The sequence below is a fragment of the Theropithecus gelada genome, chromosome 14, assembly GCF_003255815.1.
Source record: "Theropithecus gelada isolate Dixy chromosome 14, Tgel_1.0, whole genome shotgun sequence".
Lineage (NCBI taxonomy): Eukaryota > Metazoa > Chordata > Mammalia > Primates > Cercopithecidae > Theropithecus > Theropithecus gelada.
Genome location: NC_037682.1, coordinates 52,547,952 through 52,570,711, shown reverse-complemented (window position 1 = coordinate 52,570,711; position 22,760 = coordinate 52,547,952). Strand labels below are relative to the sequence as shown.

General features: G+C 41.0%; 1 protein-coding gene across 3 annotated transcripts in view; it reads left to right on the top strand.

Annotated features, from left to right (window-relative positions):
• Positions 1-22,760, top strand: part of TEAD1 (TEA domain transcription factor 1) — a 273,397-nt gene that overhangs the window by 240,403 nt on the left and 10,234 nt on the right. For all 3 annotated transcript variants that reach the window (XM_025356169.1, XM_025356170.1, XM_025356168.1), the window contains 2 exons: positions 14,099-14,239; positions 19,388-19,540. In XM_025356169.1, the coding sequence (XP_025211954.1) occupies positions 14,099-14,239; positions 19,388-19,540 (294 nt within the window). The remainder of the gene's footprint in view (positions 1-14,098; positions 14,240-19,387; positions 19,541-22,760) is intronic.

Genomic DNA, 22,760 nt, shown 5'->3' with positions numbered 1-22,760 from the left:
TTTACTAATGATAGCAGATGTGAGAATATTTTATAAAACAAAAAAAGGGAGGCCGGGCGCGGTGGCTCAAGCCTGTAATCCCAGCACTTTGGGAGGCCGAGACGGGCGGATCACGAGGTCAGGAGATAGAGACCATCCTGGCTAACACAGTGAAACCCCGTCTCTACTAAAAATACAAAAAAAAACTAGCCGGGCGAGGTGGCGGGCGCCTGTAGTCCCAGCTACTCGGGAGGCTGAGGCAGGAGAATGGCGTAAACCCGGGAGGCGGAGCTTGCAGTGAGCTGAGATCCGGCCACTGCACTCCAGCCTGGGTGACAGACCAAGACTCCGTCTCAAAAAAAAAAAGGGGAAGCAAGTTACCTGGAAAGAGGACAGCCTTCAGAAGATTCTTTTGTCTGGTAGAAATGAAATCACGTTTGTTCAACAAAATGACAGTCACTCTGCATAAAACCAGGTTTTATTTAAAGAGAAGAAACAGTAACCCGGCAAAACAGACCCTGCCCCCATTGGAGTCTCAGCCTGTTTCTAATTGTATTCTGCATGGTTTAGGTTGGAATTGTAGACCTGAGTCTGTCATTTGGAACCAAACGTCTTGTTGCTATTCATGGAAGAGGAAGTTAACAATATGAAATCGTTTGCTTTCCACATGTTTTGAACTGCTATCAGGAAGGAGGGGCCTTTCAGCTCAATAAGTTTTCCATTTCTCTCTTTCTGTCTCATCTCAAAATGTGTTAAGTTTTAAAGTTAACTGAACAATATTAAGTTATGAAATGATTTAAGTAGAAGAAAGATTAGTGAGAAGTATCATGATATTTAGAGGTACTTGGGGGCTAGACTGTAGTTATATGAGCCTTTTTTTTTTTTTTTTTAATCTCTTGATAGGCAGGCCCTGCTATTGTAAGTACAGGAATAGGGAAATCAATACATTTGTGTATCTGCCCATTTTGGTTTGTTTTCATAAGAAAAATATCTGGAGCTTGTGAGCACTTTCTGTGTTGACTGCTGCTTAGGATTGTTCCTTCCTGGTTCCCAAGCCCTGGATGCCAAACTTCTTTGTAGGCCTTTCCAAGGGAGTGTACCCTGTCTGTGGCCTTTGTTCAGTGCTGCAATGTGTATAATAGATTTTCAAGGTTTTTTTTTTAAGTTACCTGGAAAGTTATTTTATTTCAATCAGTAAATGGTCCTAAAGAAATTGCTGTGCACAGGGCACTCTGCCACATTGCCAGCTCACATTACCACCTGAGAGTTTGTGAAGAATCATCCGCAAGCAATTCGTAGGAGGAGGAGGAGACCTCAGGAGACTCACTCGAAAGCTTTTCTGGGCCACTTCATTGCCAGAAAGTCATTCAACAAACATTTGCCAATCTCGACTTTGCTTCTGGAAAACTGGGAAGCAGATGTGATTGAGAAGTTCTGATTTCATGGCTCAGGGTCTGGTGAGGGATGGCAGACATGTGGGCAGGTAAACGACAGCACCGAGGGGTAGGAGCTGTAGTGGAAGTGGGCAGAAGTTGCTGTGGAAGCACAGAGGTGGAACCCTTTTTCCCTGAGAACATTCTGGAAAGGCTCACAAAGACATGGCATTTAAACAGAATCTTGATAGAATTTGGTCAATGCAAGGGGAGTGAGAAGGAGTTTTCAGGGCAGTGAATATTCATGTACAGACAAGGAGTCTTACTGGGAGGTGGTGAGGGGTCCCCATGGCCACTGGGGCTTACCGAACTTGGAGAATAGGGAGAGATGTGGGTGGAAACACTGGTCATGGGGGATTCACTTCAAAAGACCATACCTGAATCCTCTGAAAGCCTAAAACATGGTAGGAATGAAATCATGGATTTCACAGGATAGGATAGCTTGGAAAATGAGCACAAAAGCTTACATTACTTTTCCTCCCATCCTCTTCTGATAAACCACAGATCCTTCTTTTTTTTCAACCTTCAACTCTTAAATCTTCAGGGCTTCTGGGCAGAATCTCTTGCATTGGGAGTTGTCGTGACCTCATGAAGGAATTCATTCCAATAGCTATTCCTACGAGACTTTCTGTCCTGGGTCCTTCGGCTCTGTGGTTGCTAAGAAAGCCCAGGTCAGGGGTCTGTCCCTTCCTTCTGGGGCCATTTAATTCCACTCCCTTCTGTGACTACAGACTGAGATGCTAAGCCACGATCCCACCTGAGCTGCTGCCACGATTAGCTTGATTCATGCTGTCACTGTTACCATTTCACCTCAAGAAAAACCTGAGAAGGAAAGAATTGATGTGGCATAGTCGGGGTAGCTGCATATTTTCAGACCCAGTTTTGCAAGGCATAGTTGAATTAACTGGACACTTCAGGGATCTCAGTCAGTTGCATAAAACTGAACCTAGGCCCTTGGTGGTGTGAGAGATCACCTCTCCATGTGCAGGTGAAGATCCACGGTACCTCCTACCCCCAAGTCCACCCCATTTTAATTTACTTTTTAAATTAAAAATGTAATGTAGGTTTGTTATGAATAGTTTGAGCAGTTGAAAGGAATATAGAATAAAAAGTGAGATCCTCCTTGCACACATGCATGCCTGTGGTCAGCCAGATCCCAAAATTTGGAATGCATCCTTTTAGACTTTTACATATGTTTCTACAAACATTATACATACACATATACATCACTTGTTTTTACTAAAAAAGGATTATGCTCTAAGTGTTTCCTGCAACTTCATTTTCCCTACCTAAAGTATCTTGGACATATGATGCCTTTTACAGCAATGAAAATTTGAGGGTAAGTCTCAGTTTTTATTCTTCGTAGTAAAGGTTTCTTGATAGTAGAGTTGTCAGATTTAGCAGGTTGCCCAGTTAACTTTGCATTTCAAGTAAACAATGAATACTTTTTTGGTGTGCATGTCCTATAGAGTATTTGGCACATATGTTCATATGTACTGAAAAAGTATTAGCTGTTCATTTGAGATGCGAGTGAACTGGGTTCCCTATTTTATCTGGCAACTCTGCACTTGTTAGTTCACTTACGTATCATTGGTTTGGAGTTGTTATTGTTTTTCTATGAAAAACTTTTCATGCACAAAACCTTGAAACCACAAAAAGGTCCTGTTTCCTGGGAAAGGTGGTGTCTGGGCCAGTGTTCACACACCTGATGAATGAGAAGGGTTTCGGGCCAGCTCAGCTGGGCACCCAGAACTCATTACTTGCCTCTATTGGAAAGAACTGGCCCGTGTAGCTGCTTTGTAGTTGGAGCTGAGACCCGACTCTTGCATCCTAGCCACTATGTGAAGTTGCCACTGGCGGTCACCTGAAGTTGTGTGGGTGATATTAATTGAATTTTTGAAAAACCGAATGCTGGTATTTGTAGGAATTTGCAGTGCAGACAGGCAGCCTTTCAACTACTGCATATCATAATGAGAGCAAGCTTTTAAGATTCTTTGAAGTACTAAATGTTTATGAAATTCAAATAGGGGTGCCAATCTGCACAATAAAGGGGGCCTTGGTGGTGTTTTTAAAAATCTTCTATTTTGTAGATGTAAATATATGCCATAATTAGCGGGAAGTAACTTGAAGAGCCGCGGCTGAGTTTATTCCTATTATTCTTATTTAAAACAGCTGTGGCAGGCAGGCTACAGCTGCTGTCTCATCATTGGGTTGGGCAGGGCATAAGGGCCGAAGTGAACACACTCAAAGACTCTCTTTTCTGAGGGCAGCTCCTTCACTCCCCCTAAATGCAGGCTTCCTTGCTGGGGAGCTGTCTCACAGTTGGCCCAGCTTCCCTACCCACCCCAAGCCTCTGAATGTCAATGGGACGGACTTCAAGGGTCTTAGCCAGGATGCAGATGCATGCAAATGAGAGGGTGAGGAGCCTTTGAGAGCAGCCAGCTTTCTCCAGACCCCCACATGACAGTGCTGCCTCTAGGGGCACTTTTGCCCCACAGCTCCAGGCCCAGTGCAGAGCGATTGTCCTTTGGTGCCTGTGGGAGCAGCTGCAATGCCGCACTGCGTGCCCTGCCTGGTCGAGCCTCACCATGTGGCAGGCCTGGACGGCTGCCCGTCACAGGGCCCAGCTCCCAGCACTGCCTGCCAAGGAGCCAGATGCTACCATTGGAAAAAATTGCTTCACAATTTGAAATCTTGGTTCTTTGATCATTGCTCAGAGAGGATGAAGAGGAGAGGTTCAAAGTAGTGTTTTAAAATGCCAGCGTCTTGTTGCAACCATCAGTGCCTATTAGACTGTCTCTGGTTGGGGACCGTCCTCTTGATGTTTTCATTTTTGTAATCATGTCATTCTCTGCAGCTCTTCCAAGCCCTCTGGATAGGAAAGGAAGGTCCACAGCCTTCTCCTGACCCGTGCCCCTGCTGTGCCCCTGCCTCATGCCTTAGAGGTTATCTCTGCCTTTGTTCCAACAGGCTTTTCCCCAGTGAAGCTTGTGACAAAGTTGTTGTCATCTGCCAAATGCTGCTGCCGTGTGAGCTGCTCACTCCCATTCTTCACTGGGCAGAAGCAGCCTTCACTTCCTAATCCTTCTGCCCCCACAACCAGGTCTCCAGAGGACAGAGGTTTTGCAGGGATGATCCACTCTGTCCCTTGGCCTAACACCCACCTCCAAGGACTTCAGATCCCACATACTTGGGCGAGGCCTCATTCTTCCTTACCCTTGAAATGGGAAGGGTCAATCTTTGGAGAGTGTTGCATTTTTCATATTTACTCCCAAAAGACAAAAACATGAAATTAAACCAAACAGCTCCAGGATGACTGGGCATGGTGGCCCACACCTATAATCCCAGCACTTTGGGAGGCCGAGGCAGGTGGATCACTTTATGTCAGGAGTTCGAGACCAGCCTGGCCAACATAGTGAAACCCATTCTCTACTAAAAGATACAAAAATTAGTATGGTGACGTGCATCTGTAATCCCAGCTACTCGGGAGGCTGAGGCAGTAGAATCACTTGAACCCAGAAGGTCGAGGTTGCAGTGAGCCGACATTGTGCCACTGCACTCCAGCCTGGACAGCACAGTGAGACTCTGTCTCAAAAAAAGAGAACAGATCTATGAATAAATGGGCTTACTGAGTAAGAGGTGATAGAGGAGAAACCAATCCAGACTCTTATCTGGGGACTTAAACTGTTTCAGTTATGGAAGTAATGGGTGTAAGAGAAGGATGATTTGGGAAAGAATTTGGAAGCTTTTGATGGGGTGTATTTTTGTTTTCTGTTGCTGTCCGCTTCCTCTGCCCATCATTCAAACCTGCTTCTGCTTTGACTTTTTGTTGTTTTTCAGGACTTGCCCACAAATAGACCTTAAAGTCTTTAATTCACTCAACGCACATGTGTTAATGGTGCCTTTTTTTATTCCCAGAAAGAATTCTATAACATGTCTAATAATGCCTTTGTGAGAAAGATAATTTTGTACCTGTTTGAGCTGTTGTACTCAATACATAAGACCCATCATAAACACAAACCAGAAAAAGTCCTAATTTTTCTGTTTGGAAAAAGCCAGTGTTGCATCTGTGCCACACACCCGACAAATGTGGGTTGGGGCCAAGACTGGCTCCGTGGTGACAGTCTTTATTGTGTTTATTGATCACAAACTCTTGTCTCGTTGAGGTAAGGTATCTGTAGATGTGACTTGAGGCTCCATCTTCATCTCTATCGTGGTCAATATTTCAAGTTGACAAGTGAACAGGAGTGATTATAGGTATTGTTAATGACTGTAATTTTTATAGTACATTATAGATTGCAGATGAATTTCATATGCATTATCTCCTCATATTACCACCGTGGCCTTTGGAAACAGGTCATCTTCCCTGTGGTTAAAGATGAGAAAAGCGAGACCCAAAAAGTGATTCCAAATCCCTCACTTCTGCTGCCTGTGCTGTCAGTCCAGTGTCTGAGATGAGATGACAGATGAGAGGCAGCATTCACAGACGCCTGGACCAGTGTCAGACTGGATGGGATGAATGGAGGACTGAACTTTGGACAGAGTTTAAAAAAGTAAATGTAAAACTTGAATCTTGGGAAGCAAACAGAACCTGAAGAACTATGTGGGTGAGGAGGAGGAGAGGAATGGTGAAGTTAAGGAGGAAAGGAAAGAGAACTGCAGAATTGTTACAGAAGTGTTCTTAGGTCTGTGGTACCTGAAGTTCTGGATGGAAGTTACAGAGGAGCTCATTTCAACTTAACAGATGTAATAGGCAGCATCATGGATCCCCAGAGATGCCTCATCTGTAGCCATGGAATCTGTGGATAATGGTACATTACATGGCAAAGGGGAATTAAAAGTTGTTAATCAGCAGATAGAATATCTTGGATTATCTAAGTGGGCCTAGTGTGGTCCCAAGTTCCCTTGAAAGCAGAAGAGGGAGACAAAAGAAGACATCCAGAGAGATGACAGTTGACATGTGAGAAGGATTCAGCTGGTGTTTCCGGCTTTGAAAATGGAGCAAGGGGCTCCTGGACAAGGAATGTGGGTGGTCTCAGAAGCTGGAAGAGGCAAGGAAACAGAACCCTCTTCAGAGCCTCTGTCTAGTAAGGAGTTGCATCCCTTCTAGTTCCTTGATCTTAGCTGGCTGAGAGCTGAATTAAATTTCTGACCTACAGGAATATAAAATAATTAGCTTGTCTTGTTTTAAGCCACTAAATTTGTGATAATTTGTAGCAGAGAAAATTAATATAACAGAAAAAAGAATTATCTAACAGTTAAGACTGTCCAGCAACATTATTATTATTTATAAATAGAAAAAAAATTATTTATAAATAGAAATGGGGTCTTGCTATGTTGCCCAGGCTGGTCTCAAACTCCTGGGCGTAAGTGGCCACTGTGCCTGGCCCAGCAGCGTTATTGAAGTGGTTTTCCTGTGTCTGACAGTATTTAGCTTTAAGGCAGTGCAGATCAGGATGCTGTGGAAAGGATTTCTGCTTTTGGAAGTAGGAGAGAGTTGACCTCTGAACTAAGTTTCAGCTTAGAGTTTAGGGTCTCTGTTTCTAGAGCAAACAGGAAGAAGATTTCTTAGAAGCGCTCATTTGCCTGGACTTCCCCAGCCATATTTTTAAGTGTTGTTTTTTAACACTGCAGAACCTGGCCCGTGACCAGCCTTTTTGGCCAGCTTGTGCCCAGAAGATGGGATATGGTTTGACTTTGGAATTTATTGGAAAGATAAGTTTTACTAGTTTTCAACTGCTTCTTGGATTTTTGTTTTTATTTACTTTTAGAAAATATCCTGGCCGGGCGCGGTGGCTCAAGCCTGTAATCCCAGCACTTTGGGAGGCCGAGACGGGCGGATCACGAGGTCAGGAGATCGAGACCATCCTGGCTGACACGGTGAAACCCCGTCTCTACTAAAAAAAATACAAAAAAAAAAAACTTAGCCGGGCGAGGTGGCGGGCGCCTGTAGTCCCAGCTACTCGGGAGGCTGAGGCAGGAGAATGGCGTAAACCCAGGAGGTGGAGCTTGCAGTGAGCTGAGATCCGGCCACTGCACTCCAGCCTGGGCGACAGAGCGAGACTCCGTCTCAAAAAAAAAAAAAGAAAATATCCTGTGGTTAGGTAAAAGCTGCTTAGGCAGAAATAGTTTGTATCTCTGATAGTGGTACATTTTTTTAAACTCATTTTCTTGCTTTCAGAACTACATGAAATAGGTTTGCTTTCCACCTGGAGTGATTTTCATTTGGGAGGGGGACGTGTCAGTAGGGTAGATAATGAACTCTGCAAATCCCAGACTCCTTTGTTGTTGACTTAATGCTAACATTCTTTGATATTAGTCTTTGCTTCATGGGAGTTCAGTGACTGCATTTCTCTCTGGAATAGCCATAACACTATCAGCTGACAGATAATTATATTTTACATCATTACTTCCTCCTAGAAAATTCCTGAAGAGCATTTGTGATATGGTTGGATAGCTACATAATTATTTTCTATGTTCAAGGGTAATTACAAAGCAGTTATAATGGCAAATTGGTTATTTACTGTTAGTTGGGAAGCCTTTTAAAATCTAATCTCTTAAATTTACACTAATAATTAAATAGAGAATTTTCTCAGACTGTTTCTCCTTACCTCTTATCTAAATGAAGGATAAAATTCACATAGACTCTATGACTGAGCAATTGTACTCCTAGGAACACCCAATAGAAGCACATCCGTATGTTCATCAAAAGCATATTCAAGAACGTTCATAGTAGCACTCTTCGTAATAGGTCCATTTGGAAGCCTTGCAGATGTCCCTAAGTAATAGGGTGGATAGATTGTGGCATTTTTCATTCAGTGGAATATTCTGCAGTAATGAGGATGAATGGACTATATACAACAATGTGGTTGAATCTCACAAATCAAATGCTGAGTAAACAAACTAAACACAGGCGTAAACCCTGTTTAGTTCCACTTGCTTAAAGTTCAGAAAGCAGACAAAACTAATGTGTAATGTTTCAGGATCATGGTTACACTGGCAAGGTGTATGGATTATTGTGCCTGGAAGGAAGGATATTTGGGGGAGAGAGGGACTTCCATTTCTTCATCTGGGTGCTGGATCACTTGATGAAAATTAATCGAGCTGTAAACTTCCAATTTGTTTACTTCTCTGAATGTTAGGTTATGTTTTAATTTTATGTAAAAATAGTAACTTTGACGACTTTAAAACACGTAATTTGTTGGGATGGTTTCTGAGGGTAGGTTGGGTATTCTTTAATAACTTTGTTTTGAATAATTCTGTCATTGTAACTACAGATCATCCATTCCAAATGAAAGCTATATTAAAGTCGTTTGGGGAGTTCTAAGTGATAATGGTAAACCAATGGTGAGGTGGTAGGCACGGTCTGCCCCAGCTGCAAACAATAAGGATGTTGCTTGGCTGTAAGGAATTTACGACAGTGACAAAACCGTCTAAAAAATCAGTTTTCTTTTTATTATCACCATATTAACTGACAAAACCTCCTTTGTTGGCCTGAGTCCTAAATAATTGGTGAAGTTAGTGTTCAATTTTTTTAATTAATTTTTTTTTTGAGACAGCATCTAGTTCTGTTGCCCAGGCTGGAGTGCGGTGGTACAAATCATGTGGCTCCCTGCAGCCTCAAACCCCTGGGCTCTAGGAAGCTTCCTTTTGTAGCCTCCCAGGTAGCTGGGACTACCAGCACATACCACCATGCCCGACTAATTAAAAAAAAAAAATTATTTGTAGAGATGGCATCTCCCTATGTTGCCCAGGCTGGTCTTGAACTCCTGGGCTCAAGTGATCCTACTGCCTCAACCTCTGAAAGTGCTGGGATTATAGGTGTGAACCACGGTACCCAGCTGAATTTTTATTTTTTATATATGTACGTATACAACATATATAATGGTGAATTTTTATTTTATATATAAAACATCTATATGCTTCAAATTACCATGCACATTATCCATTATATTAATTCTCCTTTAGTAACACATGCGGACCCAGCCTTGTACTCATTTCGGGTGCAGTCTGAGTCCACAGTCCCCATGGTGCTACTTGTTCAGTAGTTAAACAGATTTGTCAATGAGCAACAATAGTAGAATGATTATGAAGATGAGGAAACAGAACTTTTTTTTCCCTTCCCTCAGTCTCTGTTTCTGCTTTTGGAATTTTTATGTTTAAAATTTTAAATAGCTGAAGTAGAGTGCTGGTTATTATTGAAAATCATTTGTCAAATAAGGGTAGGCAGTCTTAAAAATGTGTCAGATCTGCTAGGTGTGCCGCTGCTGTGGGACAGCTGCCTTCACCAGCATTACTTAAGCGTGGAACCTCACACAGACAGAACCGTAACAGTTGTGAACGTATTCAGCAGTTTTACTAACATCATGGTGAATAATACCATTCTAAACTTAGTTAACATTTTAAAATTATATATATTGACAGATTATTTTGTGTGTTTTAAGTTAAGGTTGACAGTTTTTAAAAATCTATTTACTCTCCCAGTGACCCCCCCGTCCCCCACACACAATGGCTTATTTCACTGTGTTCCCTTCCATAGTCCACTCTGTACACCAAAACCACTAGACTGCTTTCCCCCCTGCTTAGAGATAGGGTCTTGCTATGTTGCCCAGGTTGGTCTCAAACTCCTGGGCTTAAGCAAGCCTCCTGCCTCAGCCTCCCGAGTAATTGGGACTACAGGTGTTCTACCACACCCAGCTTGCTAGACTACATTTGATTATTTACTAGTCTTTCAGAACAACTTGATTAATCAAAATCAACTAGTACAACATTAGCTCACAGTGTATTTATAGCACATGAAGACTCTTTTTCAAAGCTGGGAATTTAAAGTTGAAAGAAAAATAATTTTGAATACACCTTTTCTGCTCAACATAAACTTACTGTAGCATCATTGGGAAGCATCGTAGATACTCATCAGTAGAGCGTGTATTAAATTATGGTGTATCTGTGCCATAGAACAGTATGTGCAGCCACTAGAAAGTGTGGCTGTTCATTATTTTAAATGGCTGTACTTTATAATACTGAAATTCCATATTAGTACTATATGAGTTCTAAGATGCCTAGGTATATATGTTTAATGCCAGGTTTTAGAAAAATTAATATAATGTGCTACTATTTGTGTGATAAAGGAGGAATTGGAATGCTTGAATGCCTAAGTGCTGAATGTCTCTGAAAGGATACTTGAGAAAGGGATAACGTTGGTTACCCTTAGGGAGGTTGGCAAATTTTTGGGTTCATGCCCATTTTATAGTTTTATTTTTCCCCCCTCTTTACCACATGCATGTTTTTACTTTTTAAAAAAATGCTGGGCCAGGCCGGTGGCTTACGCCTGTAATCCCAGCACTTTGGGAGGCCAAGGTGGGCGGATCACCTGAGAATGGGAGTTCGAGACCAGCCTGACCAACATGGAGAAACCCTGTCTCTACTAAAAATACAAAAAAATTAGCTGGGCACGGTGGTGCCTGCCTGTAATCCTAGCTACTCAGGAGGCTGAGGCAGGAGAGTCGCTTGAACCCAGGAGGCAGTGGTTGCAGTGAGCCGAGATCGCGCCACTGCACTCCAGCCTGTGCAACAAGAGCAGAACTCCATCTCAAAAAAAAAAAAAAAAAAAATCTGGAACGTTTTGGCACAAGCTCCATCATAATAGTAACAGCGTTAATCCTGCCACCATAAAGCACCTGAGCTGCTTTTCACAGCAAAGTATTCTGAGGTGGTAGCAAAGCAAGGCAGTGGCAGTTCTTAAAGGTAACACCACCATGTTGAAAGCTCGATGGGAATTCCAGTGTTCAGAGCCCCTGTGTGCCTGAGGTGTATGGTAGTCCTTCTTCCCTGGAGGCTGGAGCTCAGTTAGACCCAGGGGCCCCTTCAGCCTTGGGAGTTGAGATGCTGATCTCAGTTAGGGAAAGACATGCATGATTTCTTGCTGAGCTGCTCTTTTGTGGAGCCAAATGTTAAAACCTTTGAATGTGAGAAAAATGCACACCTGGGTATTTTTATTTATTTATGATTTATATCCCATAAAATACAAAAAGCAGAATGTGAGAAAGCTCACTACATTTATGGGTAACGTAAAACCAGATAAGTACAAGTTAGAGCAGGTTGGAAACCAGTAAAAGGAGCTGTACCTTGACTGTTAGTAGCTATTAGAAGCACCTGAGGCAAGTTAATTACTGCAGTTGAACTCTGAATTTAGCTTTGAATTTCTTGGCACATAAGGTGAAAAGGGGAATGTGGAGTACATGGTTCTCTTTATTTGTAGACAGAAAGTAGGAAGTTTTGCCTAAGGAGATGGACATTTTCCTAATAACCAATTCAAAAAGGAAATTTAAATGTAGATATTTATTTTTAAGTATATGATGACTCAGGTCTTAGTGGTTAGTGCCTGTCAAGGTATAAAAATTAGCCAGTCAGAATCTGCCAAATCTGGTGCGATATGGTGCCTCACACCTGTAATCTCAGCACTTAGAGTGGCTGAGGTGGGCAGATCACTTGAGGCCAGGAGTTCGAGACCAGCCTGGGCACCAAGGCAAAACCCTGTCACTACTAGACATACAGAAATTAGTTGGGCGTGGTAGCACATGCCTGTAATCTCAGCTACTTGGGAGGCTGAGGCAGGAGAATCCATTGAACCTGGGAGGCGGAGGTTGCAGTGAGCCTCGCACCACTGCATTCCAGCCTAGGTGACAGAGCCAGACCTTGTCTCAAAAAAAAAAAAAAAAAAAAAAATAGTGCCAAACCTCACAAAATATAAAATCTCATTTGAGTGTCAGATCCACGCACCTCTGCTTCAACACCCACCACAGCAGCCCACATTTATCATCTCTCGCTTGGACTGCTATAACGGCCTCCTAGTATATATATACATCCTCTCTGCTCTCTTCTGGAGTCTTCTTCGAGCTGTGGTCAGAGGTGCCTTTTTGAAAAGCAGAGCTGGTTGTGCCCTGTCACTGTTCCACTGTTCCAGGACTGTCTGCTCACTGTGTCCTTTGGTCTCAGGATATTAGACCCAAGCCCTCCCACCTCTCCAGCTCTCCTGCCATCCTCTGTCTCTTGCTTTCTCTTTAGTCCTTCTTGCTGGCTGTGTGCCCTTTGAACACCCTCTTCTCTCTTATGGAATGCTTCTCTTGCCTAAGCCTCGTCTTCTTTCTTGGGATCTGAGTTGTATCATCATTAGAGGCGCCTCTGACCCTGGGAGCCCACTCCTCACCATTTGTGCTCATGTCCCCCCGTACCTCTCTCCCTGGTGCTTAGCTCTGTGTGGTGTGTTCCTCACTTAATTGTAAGCTCACGAGAGCAGGTCCTGGCTCAGATTTTGCTTGTTCTATCCCCAGCTCTGAGCATTGTGCCTGATGCGGAGCAGGGGTTTGGTAGATATTTGAGGGAAGGCAGCTATTACTCTGTGGCTGTCTTTGGTCTGCTTTGTGCTGCTACAACAGAATGCCACAGCCTGGGGTAATTTACAAAGTACAGAAATTCATTTCTCACATTTCTAGAGGCTGGGAAGTCCAAGAGCAAGTCTGCAGCATCTGGTGGAAGGCAGATGAAGGGCCAAAGAGAGCCAGCATACTTCTGAAAGCCCTACTTATAGCAGCATTAACCCATATGCAAGAGCAGAGGCTCAACACCTAAACCCATCCCAAAAGGCCTCACCTCCCAACACTCTTGCACTGGGGATTAAGTTTCCAATGCATGAATTTAGTGGGGGCACATTCAGACCACTGCAGTGATCAAACGCTGCAGCAGCCAGTTTCTCCTCTCCAATGGCCACTGCATCCTGCTGAAGACATTTCTGTCTGAAGGGCACCCAAGCTTTCAAGGGGTATCTGTTTCCTACAGAATACAATCTATACTGCCTTTTTAGCCCCCATAACCTGTGCCCAAGCTGCACTTCCAAAGTCCCAGTCTGAGGTCCTTAATCCATGCACAGAAGCTAGAATGCAGCACTCGAGGCTTTGGCCTGTACTGTACCCCCAGCCTTCCCTGCATGTGCCAGTCTAAATCATTCTTGAACTGAGACCCCCTGTGGAAAGTCATACCTTCCATTGCTGGAACTCTAAGTACCTTTGACATGATACTTATTTTCTATCTGAATGATAGTTATTTTATGTAACCAGTTGTAGGCAAAACCTGTACATTGTCTAGCATGAACCTCTCATGTAGGTACTTAATAAAAATGTGTTAAATGAATGGCAACTTATGCTCATTATTTAACATCTTTGTAAGTCAATCTTTAATAGGAACCATTTCCCCTCCAGATATTCTAATTTTTAAGAAAGTTTCTGTTTGTACATGTATGACAAATGGCTAGTCAGCTGCAGTCTCCTGGTTTTTTTAATACCTTTAAAGATGAGTGAATATGAATCCAATTAATATCCTGCTTTCTGTGCATATTTCAAAGACCTTGTGGATCTTTTATTGCAAGGACATAGTGTTATTCTGATACTGAATGCAAGAAAGTAAAACAAAATTGATACATGTAGCTTGTCATTTCAAGAGAGGACTGCCCAAATCAGCAACCTCTTTAAAAAATGACAGATGAGTATTGAACTTGTTTCTAGATGAGCATCACCTTCCCAAGCCAGCCGACTTCATTCAGCCAAGCGGATGTCTTACCCTGAAAGTTACTGCTCGGTGCCGTGACTCCTGGGATGAGAGAATAACCCACACCTCCATTTCCTTTCCAACAGGCTGATTTAAACTGCAATATTCAAGATGATGCTGGGGCTTTTTATGGTGTAACCAGTCAGTACGAGAGTTCTGAAAATATGACAGTCACCTGTTCCACCAAAGTTTGCTCCTTTGGGAAGCAAGTAGTAGAAAAAGTAGAGGTAAGTTGGCCTCTGTATACTGGAAACTTCTTTCAAGGGCAGACTGTTGCCTTCCTTTAAGCCTTCCTTGGGGCAGAGAGTTGTACTTTTTTGGATGTCTCCTTCTTACCTTTGTATTACCTCACACTACTATGAAGAACTACTTGCAAATGGGTAATTTATGAAGAAAAGAGGTTTCATTGACTCACAGTTCCACAGGCTTAACAGGAAGCATGATTTGGGGGTCTTAGGAAACTTAGAATCATGGTGGCAGAAGGTGAAGGGAAAGCAAGGCATATCTTCTCATGGCGGCAGGAGAAAGGTGGGTGGGAACCACCACACACTTTTAACCCATCAGATCTGGTGAGAACTCCCACAGTATTACAGGGACAGCATGGGAGAAATCGCCCCCATGATCCAATCACCTGGCACCAGGCCCCTGCTCTGACATGTGGGGATTACAATTCGAGGTGAGATTCGGTTGGGGACACAGCCAAACCATATCACTCTCCTCCTTTCTCCCACTTCTTTTCCTGTTACTTCTAAAAAGGTAAAGTGATTTGGAAGCACCTGAAAGGAAGCAAATAGGAGGTCCCGTGCCAGTCCTCTGACTGTGTCTGGAGTCAGCTGTGCCCTGCTGAGCCAGTGCTGTGCACCTCTGCGTGAGGCCTTGTGGGGTAGCCTGGCATGAAAGCTGGGTGGAGATAGGCCCTGCCACTCAGAATGATGCCCTCTCTACACCCAACCCCTAGGTCCAAGGGCACTCCCAGGCATTGTAGATAGATGTCAAGGTGGTACTCAGCTGATTGGCACCTGCCCTCTGAAACCATGACAGCTTGAGTTGGATATTGTTGCTTTTGCCATTTCCACTGCCTTTGCTTTTAATTGTTTTAGATAGAGTTTATTATATATTAGGATCCAATATCTTTTTATGGCTTTTATGTTTCATACCGTCCTCCCTTTAAAAAGATGTATATTTGTTTGATCAGGGTGAGTTGCTCTGTAGAATAATGTTTGTTGTTGGCATTTCTTAAAGGTTGTGTTTTTTAGTGTCTTCTACCCATCACCCAATTAATTGATCCATGTTCAGTAAGCCAGTGGCCCTGGACCTTTCAGGTTCAAGAGCCCACCTTAGCTGTACAAAGACTTTGTGCTGAGGAGGGAGAGAGGGAGAAGGGTTTATTTCTTAAGACCCTGGGCTAAGCAATGAGGATTTGGGATGCTGCAGGCCCTCATAGCAATAGCACAAACCCCCTGAGCACTGGACAGGCCTTACGAGAATGTGGTTGAGGGAAGGTTATGCTGGCAGAAGAGGATCCAGGGGAGTTGACTTAGATGGACAATTTAAGCTTAGGGGTCATGAGCTTTCCCATGGTGGTGGCAGTGGGAATCCAGTAAGACGTTTTGAATGGAACTTAGAAACTAACTGGATGTTAACGAGGAGGAAGAGTCAAAAGTCACACTCACATTTTATGCTTGGAAGGATGGTACTGCCACTAGTAGAGATAAGGAAATAAGGTGTTCAAGAGGGTATAGGTAATGATTATAGATGCAAGGCTAGAACTTGGATGACAGGTAAAGACTGGAAATATGAATTGGGAATCCTGAGCATTAAGGATTAGGAATGGAGACCTAGCTGCAGAGAGGGAATAGAAAGGGCACAGGAATGAGGATTAAATTTGGGGAGCAGCCACCAGCCCTAGGATAAGTAGAGGGAGACATAAACAGAAGAGCAGAGGACAAAAATGAGTTGGGAGGAGGGGAATTGGCTCAACATAATGTGTGGAAAGCCCAGGAGGTGAGAAGGTGGCTGTATCATGAAACATGGCTGGGACACCTGGAACCAGATGACCTCCTCTCCTCTAAGAAGGAGGAAGCAAAATTACCTGTGGGTGATTGGGAGTGTGGAAGATGTGTGTTAGGCAATGTTAGTCAATAGCTAAGTTGTCAGGGATGTTCTCTGTAGTTGGAATTCCCTGCCTGGACAGGTGCATTTGAGAAAAGATGAACCAGACAGCTTACTCAGTTTCCCAAATGTCAAATTACTGGTGTCCTCAGATGATACATCCAAAGCTCTTTGCAAATTCAAGGAGCAGGGAAAGATTGCTTTTGACGGATAAAATCACAGGAATTTTTATGGAGAAGGTGGTGTGTGTGGTAGGTGGGGTTTTACACTTAAGCCTTTTATCTATTTAGAATGTATGTCTGCATTTGGTGTGAAGTAGTAGTCCACTTAATATTTTCTTCCAAATATGCATTTGTATCAAAACCACTTATGAAATGATTCATTCTTTTCCAGTTAAACAGATCTGCCCGCTTTAAATTACCATATATTCTGAGAGCTGTTCCTGGAGTCCCACTGTTCTATTCCACCCACTGTTTGTCTCTACGTATCCCAGTACTATGTTGATTTGATTACAGTGGCTTTATAGTATATTCTGATATTTGATGAGGCAAGTCAGTCTCACTGTTCTTCTTTTTCATATATTTTCTAAGCTAGTAACCAACATTTATTCTTCCAATTAATTCAATCACTTAAACATATAAAGAAGAAAACCTTGTTTGAGCAATCTAATTGTAATTGCATCAGATTTAGATGTCCTTTTGGGAGAATTTGATACTAAATCTTTCCAATCAAGAACCTATTTGCATTCTCATTTCATTTTATATATTTCAATAAGATTTTATCATTTTCATCATACAGATTTGTCTCTTTCTTGTTAAATATATTTCTAAATATTATATAATATGTTGTAATTTGCTATTTCTAGATTTGAATTAATAGAATAGAGAAAAGCTCTTAGTTTTGCATCTCTGTCTTCAATGTGGCCATTTTAGCAAATTCTCATACTTAACTTTAGTTTTTCCCCCGGATTCCTGGGTTACCCTTGTATAGTTAACTGATGTTAGTTGAAAAAGTTTTGGTGTTTTGCCCTTTAGGATTATATTTACTGTAGGCTTTTATTAATGGTATTTATTACTAATTTAAATGTTTTCTTTTTATTCCTGTTTTACTTAGGATTTTTATTAGTTACAGCTGCAATGCATTATCAGATGCTTTTCAGCAACTGTTGCTATATGATTTTTCTTCCAAGTTGTTGACATAACAAGTTAATACATTTCCTCAATGTATATGAAACACCACAGCATTCCTGAAACAGTCCTACTTTGGATGTATGGTTGGATTCTATTTGCTGGTATTTTACACAGAATTTTCACATTACATTTCATAAGTAATATTCGTCTATACTTTTTTCTTTTTTTCTTTTTCTTTTGAGATGGGGTCTCACTCTGTCACCCACACTGGAGTGCAGTGGCATGATCTTGGCTCACTGCAGCCTAAGCCTCACTGGTCTCGAGCAATCCTCCCATCTCAGCCTCCTGAGTAGCTGGAACTACAGGCATATGCCACCATGCCTGGCTAATTTTTTGTATTGTTTTGTAGAAATGTGGTTTCGCTGGTCTCAAACTCCTGGGCTCAAGCGATCTGCCTACCTCAGCCTACCAAAGTGCTAGGATTAAAGGTGTGAGCTGCCAATACCCAGTTACATACTTTTTTCAATAACCTCTTTGCCAAATTTCAGTCTTGAATGTACACTAGTTTCATAAAAAGAATAACACTGGAAATAACTATTCTTTTAAGATTACATAAAACTTAGGCCTGAAACTGTTTGGTCTTCATATGTTTTTTAGCATCTACTTTTAATTATTTATTTTTAATTGATAAATAAAAATTTTATACATTTATGGTATATAACATGATGTTTTGAAATATGTATACACAGTAGAATGGTTGAATCGAGCTAATTAACATATATATTACCTCACATAGCTTACCAATTTTTGTGGTGAGAGCACTTAAATCTTCTCTTAGCAATTTTTGAGAATAAAATTTTGAGAATAAATTTTTGGTATTAACTATAGTCACCTTGTTGTACAGTAGATCTCTCAAGCTTATTTCTCCTAATTGAAATTTTATATCCATTGTGGCTTCCCCTTTTTTCAACGGTAAATAGCTAAACTTGTTAGTTGTGGTCATTTCCACAATGACTGATCTATTTATTGACAATTTCCCATTCTTTTTGATTCAGTGTTAGCAAGTTATAGTTTTATTTTTCTGGGAAAGCATCTCTATCCGCTGGGTTTTCTTTCTTTGCCGTGTGTGTGTGTGTGTGTGTGTGTGTGTGTGTGTCTGCTTTAGGGTTATGTGAAATCTTTTATGTATCTTGTAATTTTTACTGTAATTGTGGTTTTGCCACTTCTTTTTTCTCCTTTTTACTTATGTGAAGAGTTTATTTTGTCTGTCTAAAGGACCAGTTTTTAATTCTGTCTACATTTTACATTTCTATTTCATTGATTTGAGCTTTTATCTTTATTAATTTCCTTTTTCTGGCTTCCTTTGATTTCTTTGTGGTTTGGGTTTTTTTATTTTTTATTTTTTAAGGATGTGTATTTTATTCTGTAAATTTTTATCTTTAATGATGAAGACATACGAGGCTGCTTCATTAAGTTTCCTTCAAGTGCAGCTTCATCGTGGCTGATACGTTTTGATGTAAAATATCTCCCTTTTCATTGCTCTTTAGTTTGTAATTTTCTTAATTCCTTTTGATCCAAGGTTATCTAGTAAACCTTGTTTCTTATTTCTGAGTTCTTGAAACAGCATATATACTAGTATTTTCTTAATTTCTTCCTTTCATAAACAGCCGACATTCAGGGGCTCATGATCTGTGAGAAATAATCAGTTTTTTCTAAAGTAGAGAGATTAGCTGTATTGGTTGTTAACCTGTGAGGCTTTATCACAATAAAGAGAGATTTTCTTTGAAGAATTGTAACTAGCTGGGGCCTGCTTTTACAGATCTCCTCCAGGTAAAGCATCATAATTAGGCAGTTATATTTTTTTCTGACCTTTGCTAAAAGGATCTATCAACTCTTCTTAAAGCCATCATCTTTCCAACTAATTTTTTTTTAAACTTTCAGAAAAATAATGGATTCTATGTATAGCAATAAATTTGGAGATAGTTTTCTTTTTAATTAAGTAAATTACGTAAGTAGTATAGCATATAGAAGATGATTCATGTTGAAAAAAGGCTTTTTTATAGGCAGTAATATCTGTTTCATGTGTTTTGAAGTCAAAAGTGTAAAAATACTCAAATCTTTTTTTCCTCACAGACGGAGTATGCAAGGTTTGAGAATGGCCGATTTGTATACCGAATAAACCGCTCCCCAATGTGTGAATATATGATCAACTTCATCCACAAGCTCAAACACTTACCAGAGAAATATATGATGAACAGTGTTTTGGAAAACTTCACAATTTTATTGGTAATGGTTTTGTCTCTTTCCTGTGTAGGCAGATGCTGCCACGAGACTTGACAGAAGTGAGGAAGGTGGTCCTGGGAGGTGCTGGGCCTGTGCCGAGGGAACTGACCAGGCTGTTGGATTGGGCTCCTGGTGGTCAGTCAGCAGTTGAATTTGCAGCATCCGTAGGGAAAACTTGGGCTTGAGCCTGTAGAAGAGAAGGGGTTTTATGTGGCTGGGGTTTCTAAGGTTCACAGAACTGGAATTCAGTTGGGTAATAAAAAGTGATGTGTTTTTATCTCTGGCTGCAGAGTAGAAAGGCCTAGAGAACTTTTAAAAATCCAGATACTCAGGCTGTATCCTAGATCAATTAAATCAGGATCTCTGAGAATGGGACCCAGGCATGTGTATTTTTTTAAGTTCCACAGGTAATTTCAACGTTAGCCAAGTTTTAGTCTCAACAGCAACATGGTATGCAAATCAGACAAAAGCTGAGTTGGTAGGTTTGTACTTCAGACATACCTTGACACATTCCATGATGGACTTCCAAGGCCTTCTAAGAAGTTACATGCATTAAAGCAAGAAAATATAAGCTCTCAGTACCAGAAGAAATATAGATTAGAATAGAATGCATGGAATGCAATGACCAGGAGGAGGAAAATGTTCTTCATAGGCTAAAAAATCTGGCTAGGCTGAGTGCAGTGACTTATGCCTCTAATCTCAACACTTTGGGAGGCCAAGGTGGGAGGGTCCCCCGAGCCCAGGAGTTCGAGACCAGCCTGGGTGACATAGTGACACCCCATCTCAAAACAGACAAAACAAACTTAATGGGCAGCTAAAGGAAAGGGAAAATAGTGCTCAAGGTCCATGATGGGAAAACTCACCAGTGCCCCTGGATGGTTCTGTGTTTTCCCCTAATACTGAACTTTAAAACAAATTTCTTCTGGGAGCTTTATTTGGGGACTTCGGAAGCTATTAGGAACAGTGTCATGCTCAAAATAGAAAATATTCAGTAATGGATTTCATAAGACTCATTAAAAAAAATAACATTACTTGATTAAAGGGAAAATGCCAAAACAAAACTTGATGGAAACAATCTTAGCAAAAGAGGGGCAACAAGGCTATACTGTGACCAAATACTCCTCTGAAAGCCTACTTTATTCCTTTTTGTTACTAGGATTAAGAAGAATACATAGAGCAGGAATTCTTTACTTGGTGTTTTTGGTTCCATTGGGACAGTGGCTTTCAATCAGCAGTGTTCTTTTTTTTTTTAAAGGCTCTTTCCCAATTTCCCAAAACCCTAGTTTATACCTTTTGCCTATTTCTGTGGTGTAAATATGCTCTCCATGGGCAATTTGAAGTTCCTGATAGCTATTCAGCTCATCAAATTTCTTAATATTTAACAATAACTTCTATGAGCCAGTAGGAGCCAGCTTCTGTACACCATTGTAAAAAAAAAAAAAAAAAAAAATATAACATTTAAAAATAAAAAACCCTGTGCATATTAGATTCATCCAGGAAGCTTTAAAACATCTAAGGCCTAGGCTCCACCCCAGATGAATAAAATGAATCCCTGGAGATGGGGCGCAGCATCCTGGTTTTTGTTTGTTTATTTTTAAAGCTCTGCATGTAGTTGTGCAACCAGGTAGAGACCCATTGCTGTAAGAGATTGGGAAATGAGCCGCAAGGACTCTCAGAGTTCACAGACACATGATTGGCATACAACTACCAAACAGATAATTTTGTATATAATTTTTGTTTGTATCAAGAAGAGAATCTTAATGGATTCTCAGATGTGCTCATGTCCCTCTAAAACATAGAAGCCAGCACTCAGGGGAAGTTTGGAATACATGCTCTTCAATAACATTGATCAGTATTCCTTTCTTTAATGGCCCTTTGGTGAAAATAGAGCAGTTCAAGGTTTGCAGGACTGGCAGGTAGTAGGTGCTTGCCATATAGGTGCTCCCTGTTGCTATCTAAGAATAGATGCATCACTTTAGCAGTCAGATGAGTAGAAGGTGAGTGTGACATATGTTGAGGATCTCAGGTAGCCTTAGGAATTAACCAAAACCCTGAATGAATGGCTTCCCTGCCTCTCTTGGGGGGAGTCTTAACTGTTTATTAAAAATCACTTCTAATTCTGTTTATGCATGCTAAGGATGCATGTCCTCAGTCCCTAAAACTCTACCTCAGAGAGCACAGCTAAGATAAATGTGGCCTGGAAAAGTGTTAAAGCCCCTGTTACCCATAGAACCTGACTACAGTTGTGCACTGCATAGCAGCGTGAAGAACAGACCGCATGTATGATAGTGCTCCCATAAGATTATAATGGAGCTGAAAAATTCCTGTCACCTAGTGATGATGCAGCTATTATATAATATAGCATAATTATTTAAAAAAATAAATTTAGCTTAGCCCTAAGTGTACAGTACAAATGTTTACAGTAGTGTACAGTAATGCCCTAGGCCTTCCCATTCACTCATCACTTACTGACTCGCCTAGAGCAAATTTCAGGCCTGTAAGCTCCATTCGTGGTAAGTGCCCTATATAGGTGAACCACTTTTTACCTTTTACACCATATTTTTACTGTACTTTATGTATAGGTATGTTTAGATACAAAAATACTTACCATTGTGTTGTAATAGCCTACAGTAATCAGTACAGTAACATGCTATACAGATTTGTAACCTAGGAGCAATAGGCTACACCATATAGCCTAGGTGTTGTAGTAGGCTGTACTATCTAGGTCGGAGTAGGTACACTCTATGCTGTTGGTTCGCATGACAAAACCACCTGATTACACATTAGAAAGTGTCCTCATTGTTAAACAACTCGTCACTATGTATCATTAACACTCTCTTGAAACATATGACTTCAACCAATACAGCCATCCAGATAACTTAGCAGGTTAATTTCAAAATGTGTCATTAAGCAACTAAATAAATTCCTTTAATATGGAGAATTAATACCTATCAATAAATATATGTTAGAATTAATAGTTTAGTTTTAGAAAAACTGAAATTAAGCCAGCACTCTTGGATTATGAAAATAAAATCATCTAATTGATGAACAGGAGAAATTGTACCTTATATAAAATGACATAGTATTTGCAGATAACTTATACAAATCATCTCTTATACTTTAAATCATCTCTAGATTACTTATAATACCAAATACAATGTAAATGCTATATAAATAGTTGTTTTATCTAAAATTTTTATTCTTTTTATTGTTATATTATTTT